This window comes from Uranotaenia lowii, unplaced genomic scaffold (assembly GCF_029784155.1).
Source record: "Uranotaenia lowii strain MFRU-FL unplaced genomic scaffold, ASM2978415v1 HiC_scaffold_610, whole genome shotgun sequence".
Classification (NCBI taxonomy): domain Eukaryota; kingdom Metazoa; phylum Arthropoda; class Insecta; order Diptera; family Culicidae; genus Uranotaenia; species Uranotaenia lowii.
In genome coordinates, this window is record NW_026598546.1 from 8,834 (window position 1) to 25,000 (window position 16,167).

The following is a 16,167-nucleotide window of genomic DNA, read 5'->3' on the forward strand; positions in this document are numbered from 1 at the left end:
CGTAAATTGATTTTTTTGGGTGATGCATCAGTCGATTGATTTGTTTGGTAGATGTCAAATCACTTTCCATATGCTTTTGCATACGTTTGTTAGGAATTTACGAACGCCAGCATCGATAAAAAAATCACTTCGATAGATAAAAAATCAATTTACGAACACGCCGTAAGTTGTCCTCTCAAGTTGAGTGAGAGTCTCAAATCGCTCTCTTGTGTGTGATTCGTATTACATTAATTTTAAGCTGTTCTCTTAACGCACTTGGGTTTTAATTCTCACCATGCTTCATGTGGTGGAATATCATCTTATAACTCAGTAACAAATTAACAGTGCAGTTTGTTTTTTGTCTTCATTACTATGATAAGGTTAAGATGATTCGATCTCCATGCTAGGCGAAAATTCGGCACGAAAAAATTATGACATCCATATCTAGATCAGCTGCGTTGTAGCACATAACTTTATTTGAATAATGTAAAATCTAGTATCTTTAAAACTATCAAAGAGAACTTACCTATTGCTTCGTCAAAACATTTCCGACACGGTAGGCCAACGAACCGCGGATACGTTTCCCTCGCAAAGACAATCCGTAGGGTAGCAGCGACGGTTGCCGCACATAGATACCTCGCCGTTCCGGGGTCCAGGCTCTAAACAGTCCTTCTGCACCCGGGGGAAGCGTGATACCTATCCATCCGGCTGAGGAAAGCACCACATCGGCCACGGAAATGTGTTTCTCATTGCAACTGTTTAGCAGAATGTCGCTAGCTGGTTCAAGCTGCGGCCACTTAGCTAGTCGTTCCGGATCTGAGCAGGGCACCCGCAGATATTCCGTTCCAAGCAGGTTTTGGTAGATTTGTTCTGCGTGCGTTGTATCACAGATCAGTGTTGGAAGGTTTGGAGATGCATACAGTTGAACTCTGGTGGATTGTGGCCCTTCGAGGTAGTCCAAGCGTCCTAGACCTGCTAGGAACAGGGTGAGCCCTGTTTTCAATAGGTAAGTTCTGGGTCGAATCATTTGCCTGGGGATTGTAAGTAAGAGTTCATCTGTCGTAAGTAGATTGGTAATTTGATCCGGTTGGATTACGCCTGGCGTATCGTAGCACCATTTACTGTTCTTGTAGACTTCACTGTTTTCGTTCAAAGTTAGAATGGGACTTTGAGCGGATCCTCGCTGCGAAACGGAAAAGCCATCGGTTAATTCCGTTCGTTCGGGTATGAAGGTTTTTCCAATGTGGCCTATTAAGGTGGCGAATTTTGGGGATCCAGTCTCACGAGCCTGTTGTCGACGTAGCTTGTTTTCGGCGTGTATTTTCAATCGTTCTGATTGGAGACGTTTTGTCCTTAGGAACATACGATAATCGGATGGTCTTAGGATCGGAAATTTGAGCATTCTCAAAGTCGTTCCAGGCCAAGGGCAAGCCGTTGCTCGTTGAACCAAATCCAACGCTTGTACTTTACACAAATCCGACCCCAACAGGGCATTGAAAAGTGAACTTTTTCCCACATTGGTACATCCAACGAGATAAACGTCACCTCGAGTGCCCCAAACGTTGTGCAGTTTAGTAATCAATTCTTCTACTCCGAATCCCGTTGTGGCAGATATCAGCGAGACATGCTTGATATTATTTCGCTCAAAGCCAGCCTTCTCCAATGTTTTGGTTAGGTGAATTCGAATGTTGTCCAAATAACCGGGACAGTCTTTGGGCAGCAAATCCACTTTATTTCCCACAACTATGACCGAACGTTTGGGCCCTAAAATTTCTGCCAGCCCGGGCCAAATCGAACATGGAAAGTCTAGTAGATCAATCATCAAAATCACCAGTGCTTTCTTATCCCGTATCGATGAAATCATCTCCACGTAATCCTCCGGCGATACCGTCACATTGATAGCCGTATTGTAATTCTTCAAAAAGTGACACCTCTGGCAGATGCTTTTGATCAGTTGCTGTTTCTGTTTGCCCTTGAACAACTCGCTCGGCAAATAACCAGGAATGGAAGGTTCCTTACACTGCAACAGGGCACCACAACCTCCACAGGGTATCGTCGAAACGGGTTCCTTTGGATCCGGAGTCCCGTAGAACGAACTTCGATCGTCTTCCTCGTCCTCCTCGTAAAACTCGTAATCCGACATCCACTCGCCGGTGGTCGGAGCTTCTACAACTGCGCTAGAATCCTCCAACCTCGCTTTGGGGACCTGCCTAACAAGTTTTTCGTAGGGAACATAATCAAGGCTTGGATCCGGTTCCATCTCCGTATCTTCAAAATCTTTTGCTTCAACCAAGTTTTCACCGTACAGATGGGCCAGGGCAACGGAAAACGGTTGCGATTTGATACTTTCCGCGATCCTTTTGCGTTCTTCTTTCCTGAGACGATTCTCAACGATTTTATTTTTACGGTAACCCAGTTTGAGAGCACCTTAAAAAAACAATCAATAATTTAAATGCGATTTTAATTAACATATTTGTGATACATACTGTCCTCAACGATGGAACTGTACCGGATGTGGTTCTGCAACTGTTCGAAGATTTCGTCCTGGGACCGGTAGTCCGGTTTCAGCTGCTTGCCGGTTGCACATCCTCTTATGCTCTGAAGAAAGCGTAATCTTACCAGATTGCGACCCAGAAACATTTTTTCTGCACTTATACTCAAATAAAGGTTGAATTTTAAGCACTTTTACTATAGAAATTTAATACGAGTTACTTCTTCTTCTTCGTTTGGTGGTAATGGCCAGCTCGTGTGTTGTTGTACGAGCTATACTGCCAAGTCTTGTCAACCGCTGTGTCACGCGTGAAAGTGGAAGTGTTGTTGTGGCTTCTTTTTGCCACTTTTTGTTATTATTGTTTACTACTGCGAGGGTTGTTGGATTTTTATAATTTGAGTTGGCAGTTGCATATTTATGATTATTATTTTACATCTTCTTTTAGATATCGAATCGGCACTGGCCTAAGTGACTCAGAGCGAAATATTATTAAATTTAATAAATCGTGTTACTTCTAGGTAAGTTTTTCTATTTGTTTTCGCTAGGAGTGTTTCTAGGTCTTCGTTTATTATCAAGCTAGGGAAGTTATTTCTAGAGAGGGTATATTTATAGCATCGGAATAGTATGTGCTCACTGTTCTCAGTCGTGTTGCAAATTTCGCATTTGTCATTGTCTGTCATTTTCCAAAGGTAGAGTTTTTCTTTGTCCAGTGTGTGGAAAGTTCTAAGCCTCCCCATAGTTATGATTTGTTGTGTTCCTAAGTTTAGGTTTGTAAACCAAGGTTTTAGGGTCGGTTTTTTAAGTATTTGGAAATGTTTTTTACCTTTAGTTAGCGATAGTTTTTCATATTCATCCTGCCATTCTAATATGGATTCGTCTTTTGCCAAGTTCAGTGCATCGGTTAAAGGTATTTTTGTGTTTATCATTAGTTGTTCATTGCAACCTTGTTTTGATAACATATCTGCCACTTCGTTACCAGTTATGTTGCTATGTCCTGGAACCCATTGGAGCTTAATGTTTTTATTGGTGGATGTTATGCTGTTTATGATTTCGTTTTTAATGAAGTTATCTTTGATGCTTTTGTTCTTGAGGGATTGTAATCCAGACTTAGAGTCGGTACATATTAGGAAATTTTGTCCCGTTTTAGAATTGATCATGTCAATAGCCGTTTTTATTGCTAGTAATTCAATATTCATTATGGAAAGTTCCTTATTTACTCTACAACAAAATTTTTCTTTATCGTTTTCGAAATATATTCCGATACCGCTACTTTGATTTGATTTTGAACCGTCCGTGTAAATTTTTTGATATTCTTTGAATCTGTTTTGAAGAAGTTCTCCCACAATAACTTTGATACTATTTTTATTCTGTTCCTTTTTGTTCAAACCTTTAATATTTTCTTCAATGTTATGTTTAAAATCCTTCCAGTGATCAGAATTAAAAGAGTAGTGTTGATTGGAGGCTGTTTGAACAATTAAGTAGTTATTTAGATAGGTTGAGATCTCTAAAAGAGTTACTTTCTTAGGTAATATATCTATGTCTAAGAATCCTTCTAATTTTTCTACAATTGGTTTGTTGTTTGAGAATGCTTTAAGGATTTCTTTTTTGGCTAGCCATTGTGCTCTTTTTTTTATCGGCATTTCTCCAGCTTCTGCGTATAACGCGTTAATGGGAGTTGATTTTAATAGTCGCAGACAAATTCTAAGTGATTCGTTAAATGTAGTATTTAATTTGTTTAAATTCGATTTCGCTGTATTACCGTAGATTGTTATGCCGTAATCAATTTGAGATCGTATAATGGCTTTATTGATCTTCAAAGCTGTTTGTGGATGAGCACCTTCTTTTTTCTTGCATATTATTTTGAGTACGTTGATTCTTGACATAATTTTGTTGTTTAGATAATTTATATGTGTTTTGTTAGATAGTTTTTGATCAATCATGTAACCAAGGTATTTATGGTTGTTCACTTGTTTGATTGGAATACTATTGATTTTTAAAAGTATTTGTTCATCTATCTTGGCATCAAATAATATTGCCGCAGTTTTTTCTATGTTAATTTTAATTTTTAGTTCGTTTAGTTTATGAGATAATTCTTTCAAGGTTTCGTTACATTCTTCTTCCGCTGCTTCTTTGGTTTTGCTTGAGATTGTTAGAACAAAATCATCAGCGAATTGTAATATTGATTTATTCGTATCGTTAATGGTGTGTAGATCTTTCGTATACAAATTAAAGAGGGTAGGTGATAAAGGACAACCTTGAGGGAGACCATAATTATTTTCTTTAGAAATAATACTGTTTTCTGTTTGAAGTAGAACTTCTCTGGATTGTAAATATTTTTCTAACCAAAGTGTTATTTTGGCAGGTAATTTCATGTCGTCTAAGATTTCGAGTAATTTATTTGTTTCAACAGAGTCGAAGGCTTTGGACAAGTCTAAAAATACTGATATTGTTTTTAGTTTACCTCTTTTAGCATCCATAACGATTGAGTTTAGGTGATTTATGCAATCGATGGATGAGAAACCTGCTCTGAAGCCGTAAGAGTATTTGGGCATATGGTTATTTTCTCTAATAAAATTGTCTATTCTGTTTTTGATTTCTGAATTTATGATTTTAAGATTCGTGTTAATTAGAGCAATTGGTCTATATGAGGAGCTAAGCGTTTTATCTTTATTCGGTTTATGGATTGGGATGATTTTAATCTTCAGCCATTCTGTCGGAATTTCTCCTGTCATCCAAACTATGTTGGTGATTTCTAATATTTTAATAAGTAATTCTTTATTTATTCTTTTAAGAAGGTAAAAAGATAGTTTGTTTTCACCTGCTGCAGATCGATCTTTCTTTCTTTTAATATTATTAATCATGTTCGCTATGGGGATATTTCCCGCGTACTTTTCTTCATTCGTTTCATAGTTATTTGATTGGAACTTTTCTATGCTTGTTTTTTTAAAGTTAATGTCCATAAAACTGTTTGCTAATGTTTCGTTTGTAATAAGTTCTAAGTTTTCTTTTTGTTTTGTGTTTCCTTCGATAGCCTTAACTATTTTCCACATCTCATTGACTGGGGTGTCCTCGTTAATTTTATCTAGCATTTCTTTTCGATAATTCATAATTTCTTTTTTAAATTCTTTCTTGAAATTGTATTCTGCTTTTTTGTACTCTTTTTTGTTTTCTAATGTAAGGTTGTTTCTAAAGATAATGTGTTTTTTATTTTTTATTTCATATAGATCTTTGATTTTGTCATTCCAATAAGGTTTTATCTTCTTATTAGAATCTAGTTTGATTTGGTACGTCGACTTTGAAATTGCTTCTGAAATTTTAGTGTTCATGTCTTCTGCGTTTTCTATTGTATTTGGGTCTATTTGATTGAGATTAAGAATAGCTTTGTTTTTATTGATTAAGTTGATAGGTTTGTTATTGTCTAATTTATTGTATTCAATCAAACTGCATTCTATTAATTTGTGGTCGGAATCGAAATCTGTCTCATTTATTTCCCAATTCATTTTACCAGCAAGTTCTACCGTGGCTAATGTTAAATCGATGGCTGAGGAAGAGTGGTTGATGTCTGGCCATGTGGTAGGTTTCCCGTTATTTAAATAAATAAGATTATTATTTACAAGAAGCTCACTAATGATTGCTCCTCTCCTATTTATTTTTTGATTAATTCGGTCCCATGTAGGATGGTACGCGTTAAAATCTCCTCCTATAAGGACTGGGGTTGAGCTGTTTTGGATAAAGTTGAAAAGATTATTAATCTGTAGTTCGAATGAATTTATTGTTGTTTTTTTTTTTTTGTAATTCGTTTATTTGAAACGGCTCATACCGAAGGTTTTAAGGAGCCAAAGTCAGTTTTTTTTTGTATTTACAATTCATTGTTAAAAACTAGAATAGATATAGAGAAAATAGTAAAGGATTGGTTAGAGACGGAGGTTTATAGCTTTTAAGAAGAGGTAGATTTCAAACATGTAATCAAGGTCTATCGCAGCTAATACATCTCTTACTGGGGTGTAGGGTGGTTTCCCTCGGGCCCGAAGGGAGTCCAATAAATCCGCTCTGGCGGCTAGATGGACCTCACATGACCAAACGATATGCTCTATGTCGTGGTAACCTTGGCCACAGCCACACAAATTGCTGCCAGCAATATTTAAACGATAGAGTACCGCATCCATGGAATAATGATTGGACATGAGACGAGAGAATATACGAATAAAATCCCGACTCAGGTCCAACCTATTAAACCAGGGTTTGAGGCTTACCTTTGGAATAATCGAGTGGAGCCAGCGGCCCTTCTCATCTTCGTACCATTTGCGCTGCCAGTTGACGAGAGCGTTTCGACGAATCAAAAAATAGAACTCATTGAAGGCAATTTGACGCTGATAAATATCGCCTTCAGTTGCACCCACCTTCGCTAGTGAGTCTGCCTTCTCATTGCCCACTATCGAGCAATGTGAAGGAACCCAAACGAAGGTGATGCTAAAGCAGCGTCTTGATAAAGCACTCAACGTTATCCGTATCTTCTCAAGGAAGTACGGTGAGTGCTTTCCGGGCTTTATTGAACGAATAGCCTCAACTGAGCTGAGACTGTCCGTTACAATGAAATAGTGTTCAACGGTTCGCGTGGCTATGTTATCCAGTGCCCAATGAATGGCTGCTAATTCAGCGATATACACGGAGCATGGAGATTGCAGACTATAAGATGCACAGGATATTTGATTGAACACTCCAAACCCGGTACACTCGTTTATAAGAGATCCATCAGTAAAGTACATTTGTTCAGCATTGACGTGTCCATACTTTGCATAAAAAATCCTTGGAACAACGAAGGGACGGAGTTGTTCAGGGATCCCACGGATTTCCTGCTGTATGGACAAATCAAACTGGACAGAGGAGATGTCGTAGTCAGGGAGAAAAACACGGATGGAAGAATACGATGAAGGATTAACCTGCATAGACATGAATTCATGATATACAGCCCTATATCTTGTTTGAAAATTTTGCTCAAGGAGCTTCTCGAAATTTGCAATCACCAATGGGTTCATGACCTCACACCTGATGAGGAACCGGAGAGATAGTGAATAAAATCGATCTTTCAGTGGAAGTATACCTGCCAAAACTTCGAGACTCATGGTATGCGTTGAGGGCATACAACCCAATGCTATTCGTAGACATCGATATTGAATTCGCTCGAGTTTGATGAGGTGCGTTTTAGCAGTTGATTGGAAACAGAAACTGCCATATTCCATCACTGAGAGAATCGTTGTACGGTACAGTTTTATAAGATCTTCTGGATGGGCTCCCCACCAGGTGCCAGTGATTGATCGGAGAAAATTGATTCTTTGTTGGCATTTTCCTTTCAGATACTCAATATGGGCTCTCCAGGTACACTTGGAATCAAACCAAACCCCAAGATACTTAAAACACCTCGATTGAGTGATCGGTCTGCCTAGGAGTTGAAGCTTAGGTTGAGCAGGTCTACGTTTCTTAGAGAAAACAACCATCTCCGTTTTCTGAGAAGAAAACTCAATCCCAAGCCCCAAAGCCCAGGAAGACAATCGGTCTAAAGTATCTTGTAAAGGTCTGTGCAGATGAGACTCAGTAGATCCTGTGACAGACACCACGCCATCATCTGCAAGTTGTCTTAGAGTGCAGCCTTCAGAGAGACAACTGTCGATGTCACTCACGTAAAAGTTATACAAAAGTGGACTCAAACATGAACCCTGTGGGAGGCCCATGTAAGAGGTTCTTCTAATTGCAATATCTCCGTGAGCAAAGTTCAGATGTTTCTCACAAAGCAAGCTGTATAAGATGTTGTTCAATAGTGGAGGCAGACCTCGGAAGTGCAATTTGTCTGACAAAACCTCTATTGAGACAGCATCAAAAGCTCCCTTTATGTCTAGAAACACTGAAGCCATTTGCTCACGTTTCGCATACGCCATTTGTATCTCTGAAGACAGCAAAGCAAGACAATCGTTTGTCCCTTTGCCCCTTCGAAACCCAAATTGAGTATCTGAAAGTAGGCCATTTGTTTCCACCCACTTATCCAATCGGAACAAAATCATTTTCTCCATCAATTTCCGTATACAAGACAACATCGCTATTGGACGGTACGAATTGGGATCAGAAGCTGGTTTTCCGGGCTTTTGGATAGCAATCACTCTCACTTGTCTCCACTCTTGGGGAACAATGTTGTGCTCCAAGAATTGATTAAATAAATTTAACAAGCGAAACTTTGCGGCATCCGGGAGGTTCTTCAACAAGTTAAATTTGATTTTATCAATTCCCGGAGCTGAATTGTTGCAAGAGAGGAGAGCAAGTGAGAATTCGACCATTGAAAAGCTGGAATCTAGATCACACCTATCTGGAGGCACATTCCGGATTATTTTTTGCACAGGTGTAGAATCTGGACAGACTTTCCGTGCGAAGTTAAATATCCATCTATGTGAATATTCTCCACTTTCATTTGTAGATGATCGGTTACGCATGCTTCGTGCCACATTCCACAAGGTACTCAAGGATGTTTCCCGTGATAAACCACCCACAAAATTCCTCCAATACGCCTTTTTCTTCCCCTTGATCAAATTTTTGAACTGTTTTTCGAGGGAAACATATGTTTCAAAAAGGACGAGAGTTCCATGTTTTCGAAAATCTTTGAATGCTTTCGATTTGTCTTTATAAAGCTTGGAACACTGCTGGTCCCACCAAGGATTAGGGGGCCTTCTAGGAACAGATGAATCTGGGATGGGTTTCGTTTGAGCACAAAGTGCACTTTCATATATCAAACGTGAAAGAAAGTGGTATTCCTCCAACGGAGATAGAACATGCATAGAATCGATGGCTGTTATTATTTCGTCCGAGTACTTTTTCCAGTCGATGTGTCTCGTAAGGTCATATGTCATACTTATTGTGTTTGAAGTGCTGACCCCATTGGTGATAGTAATTTCGATAGGCAAGTGATCACTACCATTAGGATCATGGACCACCTTCCACTGGCAATCAAATGATAGGGAATTTGAGCAGAGTGAGAGGTCAATTGCGCTTTGTCTTGCAGGAGGTTTAGGTACCCGTGTTTTTTCACCCGTGTTCAAAATTGTTAAATTGAAACTGTCACAAATGTCATAGATAAGAGTAGAACGACTATCGTCAATTTGTTCTCCCCAGACAGTTCCATGCGAATTGAAGTCCCCCAGGATCAACCTTGGCTCGGGGAGCACTGAGCACAGATCCTTCAGGTGACTTCGATCCACTGCAACTCTATGAGGCCAGTACAAACTGACAACACATAAGTCCTTACCTCTTATAGTTGTATGACAAGCAACAGCTTCAATTCCGCCCGATAAAGGAAGGTGAATTCTATAAAAGGAGTGGCACTTATTGATCCCCAAAAGTACCCCTCCATAAGAATCGTCACGATCCAGACGGATAATATTAAAATTGTGGAATGAGATGTTAGATTGAGAAGATAACCAAGTTTCGGACAATGCAAAAATATCACAGTTCGTTTTATGAAGTAAATGGTTGACCACATCCAGTTTAGGAATGAGACTACGACAGTTCCACTGTATAACAGTGATATCTCCGACCTCTCGGCGTACATTAGCCATCGAGAGAGATAAACACTGAAAGAAGGGGCCAAGTTTGCATCAATTGCTCAAAAAATGTCTTCACAATAGGAAGCATTGCTGTAATCATACTTCTGATAGAGTCCGATGCATCAAAAAACGAAAGCAGCCCATTCACAACATCGGACAGCTTGAAAAGTCCCCTCTGGACAGTTACAGCAGAAAAGCTAACATTAGGTGTTGGGTCTTTTGATGTTTCTGCGATTGCAGGATCATTGAAAGATGTAGTTTTCCCGCGAAAACCAGGTGGGGTTTGGTTTTCCTTATTCACAGAAGAAGATTTCTTACCACTGCTGACTGGTGCATTGATTAGAGGGACCTTTTTAGGAATTTTAGGAGAAGTTACTTTTGTGCGCTTCCGGGAGCTCCCTAACAAGAATGATGGCTGTTCTTCATCAGTTGTATCTGTGGCACCGTCGTCAACCGGCAGTACAGAAAAAACATTGTTTGAAATAGATTCTACCGGAGGCGATACGCTCTTCAGAACGGCGGCATAGGAGCGTTTTGATCTTTCCATCAACGAACGCCTCTGTTTTACCCAACTATTTTTAAATGCATCACAAGAAGATAAATCATGGGGAGAACCTCCGCAATATACACATTTGTGAACTGTTGCGGAGCACGCTCCATCCCCATGATTTTCACCACAACGAGAACAACGAGGTTTACTACAACAGTGGGAGGCAGTATGTCCTATTTTGACACATTTGTCGCAGTTCATGGGACGAGGCACGAACAACCTAACCGGAAGCCTTAGCATGTCATCAATGAGGACATAATGAGGGAGTGCTGTACCCTCAAATGTTACCCGAAATGAGGCTGACGGCGAATATTTTTTAACGCCAGCAACGACGGAGGCAGTCACGAGTTGGCGGCAGTCCAAGATTTTGACCTCAGTCGAGTCGAGGCTCCTGAATCTGCCCACGCCGTGGGCTTTAACATATTCTGCTGTCAGACTCATTTCGGATATCACTCCTTCAATTTCCACCTCTCGAGATGGAACAAAAACTCGATATTCCAAGTTGAAATGATTGCTGGCAACAATTTCGTTGGCTGCTTTCAGGCTAGCCACGACAACTCGCAATTTGTTTGGTCTTACCTTTGTAACGCTGGTTACAGAGGACCACTTAGCCAGAGTCTTCGTTATTTGAATAACGTTGAGCGGTTTTCCGTTAGGTTTAGGCCGGAAAAAAACCACCCATGGACCAGCAAAAGTCGAATTAGCCGAATAAACCTTGATTCGGGGGGTCGTAGTTTCTGTGGGTGATGCCGAGAGATCTTCTTTTGTAAATGTATGAGCACCTGAAGGGCCCGCTTCATCAACTGAAATGTTGTTCTCAGTGGAAAAGCTAGGGTCCTCCAGGTGCTCAACATTTTCATAGAGCATGCCCGCATCATCCATAGGAACTGCGGGGTACTCCCCCCCGCCTTCGCTCATATTTTATTACTCCCGTAATGAAAATATGAACGAAGTACACTTATCAAAATGCAAAGAAAAAAAATAAAGAGAAAAGATAGCTGAAGCTAGTACTAGGTTAGAATAGAAAAAAGGGAAAATGAAAAAAAGTAAATACAAATCTTTTTTTTGTTGTTTCAAACGAGTCCAGTAGTGATGAAGTTGGTGAGGCTTTGTTTTGTAGCCACCCTCCTTTCGTGCAGCTCGGCTCGACTTCGTTGTGGCAGCTGATCTGATGACCTTGAGTTCACCACGTGGTTTGGTCGAAAAAAAAATGCGTTTCTCTTTCGTGGTCAACTGGCTGTCGTGTTGAGATTCCTCCTGGTCCCCGGCGACGGCACACCTACTCCGGATTGGCGGGTTACCAATTGGATCCCAGAACTCCTTAACGGCGTATACAAGGCCAGTTGTATTGGGCTGGAAACACGACGTGAATACACGAAACCACAATCTATTGTTTAACTATAGAGCAACGAAACAATGCGACTGCACGGTACAAAGATAACGGTTGCAAAATGAATTTATTGTTGTGTCTTGTGGAATGTAAACAGAAATAAATATTGTGGGATTTTTTATATTTTTGATTTTAATTGCCACTACTTCTAGGTCTATGTGATTAAGATCTATTTTTTCGAAAATGAGTGAAGGGTGAACTAATATGCCAACTCCACCGTATCCTTCGGAACGGCATTTTTTAACGAATTTGTAATTCAGAAACTTATAATTTTCTGAGTCCTTGATCCAAGTTTCTTGGAGCAAAAATATATGAATGTCATTTTGAATAAGATAGTTTTTGATATGTTCTCTCTTATTTAAAGGTCTTATACTACGAATATTCAGTTGTGATATATTTAGATTATATTTAAAGATCGACATTTTTCCGATTATTTCTCTCGTATAATTGTTAGTTTTTATTTGCCTTAATAATAAGAAAAAAAAATGTTTGTTGTAAGTTTAGGAGTTATTTATATTTGATTTTGGATGTATGATGTATCTGTGTGGTTTTTGTTCATCATGTTATTAATAACTGTTCCTATTTCTATTTCTAGCATGTCAGTTTCAATATTTGTTAAGTTTTTATTCAATGATGTTAAAATTTTCATACATTGTTCTATTGTTTGTTGAGTAGTTAAAGTGGTTGTTCTTTCAAATTCTGTGGTTTTGTGAGGATTTGTTTCTACTGGTTTTGAAGGTAGTGCTAAGGCATCGATCGTTTTTACTTGACTTTGGATTGTTTTATCAGTGTGGTTATTTTTTGGTTTTTGTATTTTGTAACTTTTAATTATGTTTTGGTATTGTATAGTTTTTTTAGGTACTGTTGTTCTGTATCCTGTTTGTGTCGTGCTTGGACGTTCCAATTCAGGGAATGCGTCGGCAGACTGTAATAGGGAAAACCGATTAGAAGTTTTTGGATATCTTTCTTGTGCTTCTAAAAATGTCAATTTATCTATGACCATTAAATTGCTGATGTTTTGTCTTCTTAGTTTCTCTGGACATTCTTTGAAGTTAGGAAGATGTTCTCCTCCGCAATTCTTACATTTGGGTTCATTATTTTCGCAGTTAATGTGGTTCTCGTCAAGTATATTTCCACAGTTTTTACAGTTTTTCTTACTCTTGCACGCTTTGTCTTTGTGACCGATGCGCCAACAGTTATTGCAAATTCGAACTGGGAATAGGTAAATTTCGGGTTTGTTGTTAACGCCGTATATTTGGATGTTTCGCGGTACCTCGGATCCTTCAACTGTAATTTTGACCGATTTAGTTTTGATTAATGCTTCATCTTTTTTCCTTTTGATTCTTTCAACATTTATAATTTTTTTATCAGAGATTGCGAATTTGAATATTTCCTCGTCCGTAATTGAGAACGGGATGTTTTTGATGATACATAAGGTTTCCTTTAGCATTTTAGGGATAGTGGCTCTGTAATTATTGGCTTTTAATATTTGCGTTGCATTTAGGATTGGTTCAGTGTCTTTGGGTTTTTTGTAAGTTAATTTGTACCGGAATTTACCTGCTTTTTTAATTTCATTAAATTGATTGAGGTTAAGATCGAATAAAAATTTTCCGACTTCCATTGCTTCTAGCAGATTTTCGTCGGGTTTAGTGGAAATGGGTTCAATAAATATGATATTGTAAAGATTGTTTTTAATCCAAATTTTGCCTTCGTGTGAAGGATTATTTTTTGGATTAATATTGTTTGTTGTAGATTGCTTCATTTGAACTTGATTAGTAGTTTTCTCTTCATTTTGATTAATTGGATCATCATTTTTAGATTTTTTGTTTGTTTCGTCACCCTTTTTTAAATGGCGTTTCCTGGACTTAGATGGACCTTCCTCTTGGAATCCATGGAAATCTGAGTCATCATCAGTAGTTGATAAGTCTGGTAGCGTTGTTGGAGTAGGTTTGTCTGGTGGAATTTCTTTATCCGCCTTTTCGTCGTCCATTTTGTTTGGTCAAGTCATCTAATTCTAAACCTAACCTAACTTACCTATTTTCACTTCTGCTTATTGATTTTAATAAATTCCTTCCTTTTCCTGTGACCAGGCTTTTTCTCTATCTATTACTATATTTTACACTATTTTTATATTCTGGCACTGCCAAAGCAATTTTATCGAAATCCAAAAATCCTTTTTTCAATCGAATCCACGCGTGTTAAAAGAAAAAAGAAAAAACTTCCACTTCCACAAATTGTGACCGGCTGGCTTCACGGTTTGGCGTCGAATGTTAATACGAGTTATTGTGCATGTTTGTTCGTTTTGCTTTTCAAATTCCGACCGCCATGCGACTATTTAGGCTGCGTCCGACTGAATAGGGGTGTCAATGATGTTTTTTTCTGATATGAAATAGCCAAATATTGCGAAAATATGCATAAAAATTGTTTAAAATTTTCTAAGAGAAATTTTATTTTAAATATCAACAAAATGAAAAAAAAAGTGATCTAGACCTAAGCAAACAATTGTAAAAAAAAACAAAACGAGTTTGGCTCCTTAAAGCCTCAAGGTATGAGCCGTTTCAAATAAACGAATTACAAAAAAAAAAAACAAAATGAAAAAAAATTTCATAATGGCTAAGGATAATTCTGAAGTACAGATCTTAAATGTGTCAATTTTAATATTATGTCATTTTGAAATCTGGTCATTTTTATTATTCTTGTGATTTTCGTCACTTTTGTCATTTTTGTAATTTCTGTAATTTTAGTAATTTTGGTCATTTTTGTGAATTTTGTGATTTATGTGATTTTTGTCATTTTTGATATATTTTGTCAATTTTGGTAGTTTGGTCAGTTTGGTCACTTTGTCAAGTTTGTCAATTTTGCGAACTTTGTCTGTTTAGTCAATTGTATCATTTAGGTCAATTGTATTAATTTCCAATTTTGTCGAGTTTTTCATTTTTGTCATGTCTCTCTTCATTTCAAATTAAATATTTAAGACGTAAATAAAAATTTAATTTGACTTTTAATTTTCCAAATTTGCCTTTGTTGAATACCACCCTTACTGCTTCCATAAATAAAACGCAGCCAAATTTACAGTTATTTTGTTTTGAATATGTTTCCTTTTCCTATTCTCTTTCACAACAAAGCTCCGTTATCAGGTGTTCGTTCGGTCAAGCGGGATGTGATTTCCGTTTTCGGCATCTGGTATTCACGATAAACCCTAACGTTTTTGGTCCAATTTCAAATGTGTTCACAATCGAGACTCAGTTTTAAAGATTCTAGATGACCACGGCTGTCATCGATTTATTTAAAAAGGAATGCAGATGACCAAACGGAAGCATCTGTATCTGATCGTCATCGGTTTATTGGTGGTACTGTTGCTTCTCGTTTTCTGTACCAATTTGTATTTTATCAATTGGCTAACGGTGGACAGTAGCAATAATGGCCGGATAAAAGGAGGTATTCAAGAAAGCGAGCGAGGTGTTCCTTTACCGGTGGGACCATCGGCGGTTATCGGGAAGTTTAATGTCGATATTCGAAATCGGGGACTGGTTGGAGAAGATGAGGAGGATGATCACCTTCCGGTTCAGTTTCCAAGTCGATCCGATGTGGTTCGTGCTCTGGTGGAGATAAAAGTTGCTGCGTTGAAGCCTTCATTTCGAAACAGGAATCCTCGATACTATCCGATGAAACGAGCTTTAATAAGAGCGTTCGAGACCAAAACTTTTAACATATCAACTGTGTGGCGTATTGCTAATTCGGTAAGATTAATTTCAAATCTGATGTTCTAAAAATGATGTCTTTCTTCAAACTTCAGTGGCCTCAAGCAAATGAAATTTACCCTGCCAAAGACGAACGTATCGGAAAAGTATTAAAATCGCTTCAGGAATCGGAAATTACGCGAGCTCGAAACACTCCCAGAGGCACTCAGCTTAAGTTACTGCTAGATTTGGCTGGAAAACAATCGGTCTTGTTTAAACCAGCTTGGTATAACCGTGACACTACGATTGAAGGACCAGTTTACTCTGGGAAAGATCGTCACAATTCGGAAATCGTTGCCTTTCACTTAGGTGCCATACTAAATTTACGCTGGACTCCAATTGTAGCGGGTCGGAGGATATCTCTGACTAAACTCTACTCGGTTGCCGATGAAGGGCTTCGAGAAACAATGATAAGTAAGATTTTTCTTGGT

At 38.5% G+C, this 16,167-nt stretch overlaps 2 protein-coding genes across 2 annotated transcripts; one reads left to right on the forward strand and one right to left on the reverse strand.

Annotated features, from left to right (window-relative positions):
- Nucleotides 1-440: 440 nt before the first annotated feature.
- LOC129760449 (nitric oxide-associated protein 1) lies at nucleotides 441-2,658 on the reverse strand. The gene is made up of 2 exons (XM_055758090.1): nucleotides 2,466-2,658; nucleotides 441-2,406 (listed from the first exon to the last, which is right to left on the reverse strand). Exons 1-2 carry the CDS (start codon nucleotides 2,617-2,619, stop codon nucleotides 506-508), a joined length of 2,055 nt encoding a protein of 684 aa, XP_055614065.1. The 5' UTR covers nucleotides 2,620-2,658; the 3' UTR covers nucleotides 441-505.
- Nucleotides 2,659-3,190: 532 nt separating this feature from the next.
- Nucleotides 3,191-16,150, forward strand: LOC129760451 (glycosaminoglycan xylosylkinase homolog; the record flags this gene model as incomplete). The annotated part of the gene is made up of 3 exons (XM_055758092.1): nucleotides 3,191-3,237; nucleotides 15,122-15,736; nucleotides 15,793-16,150. Coding segments are annotated over exons 2-3 (802 nt in total), but the record flags the coding sequence as incomplete, so codon positions are not given.
- Nucleotides 16,151-16,167: the final 17 nt, after the last annotated feature.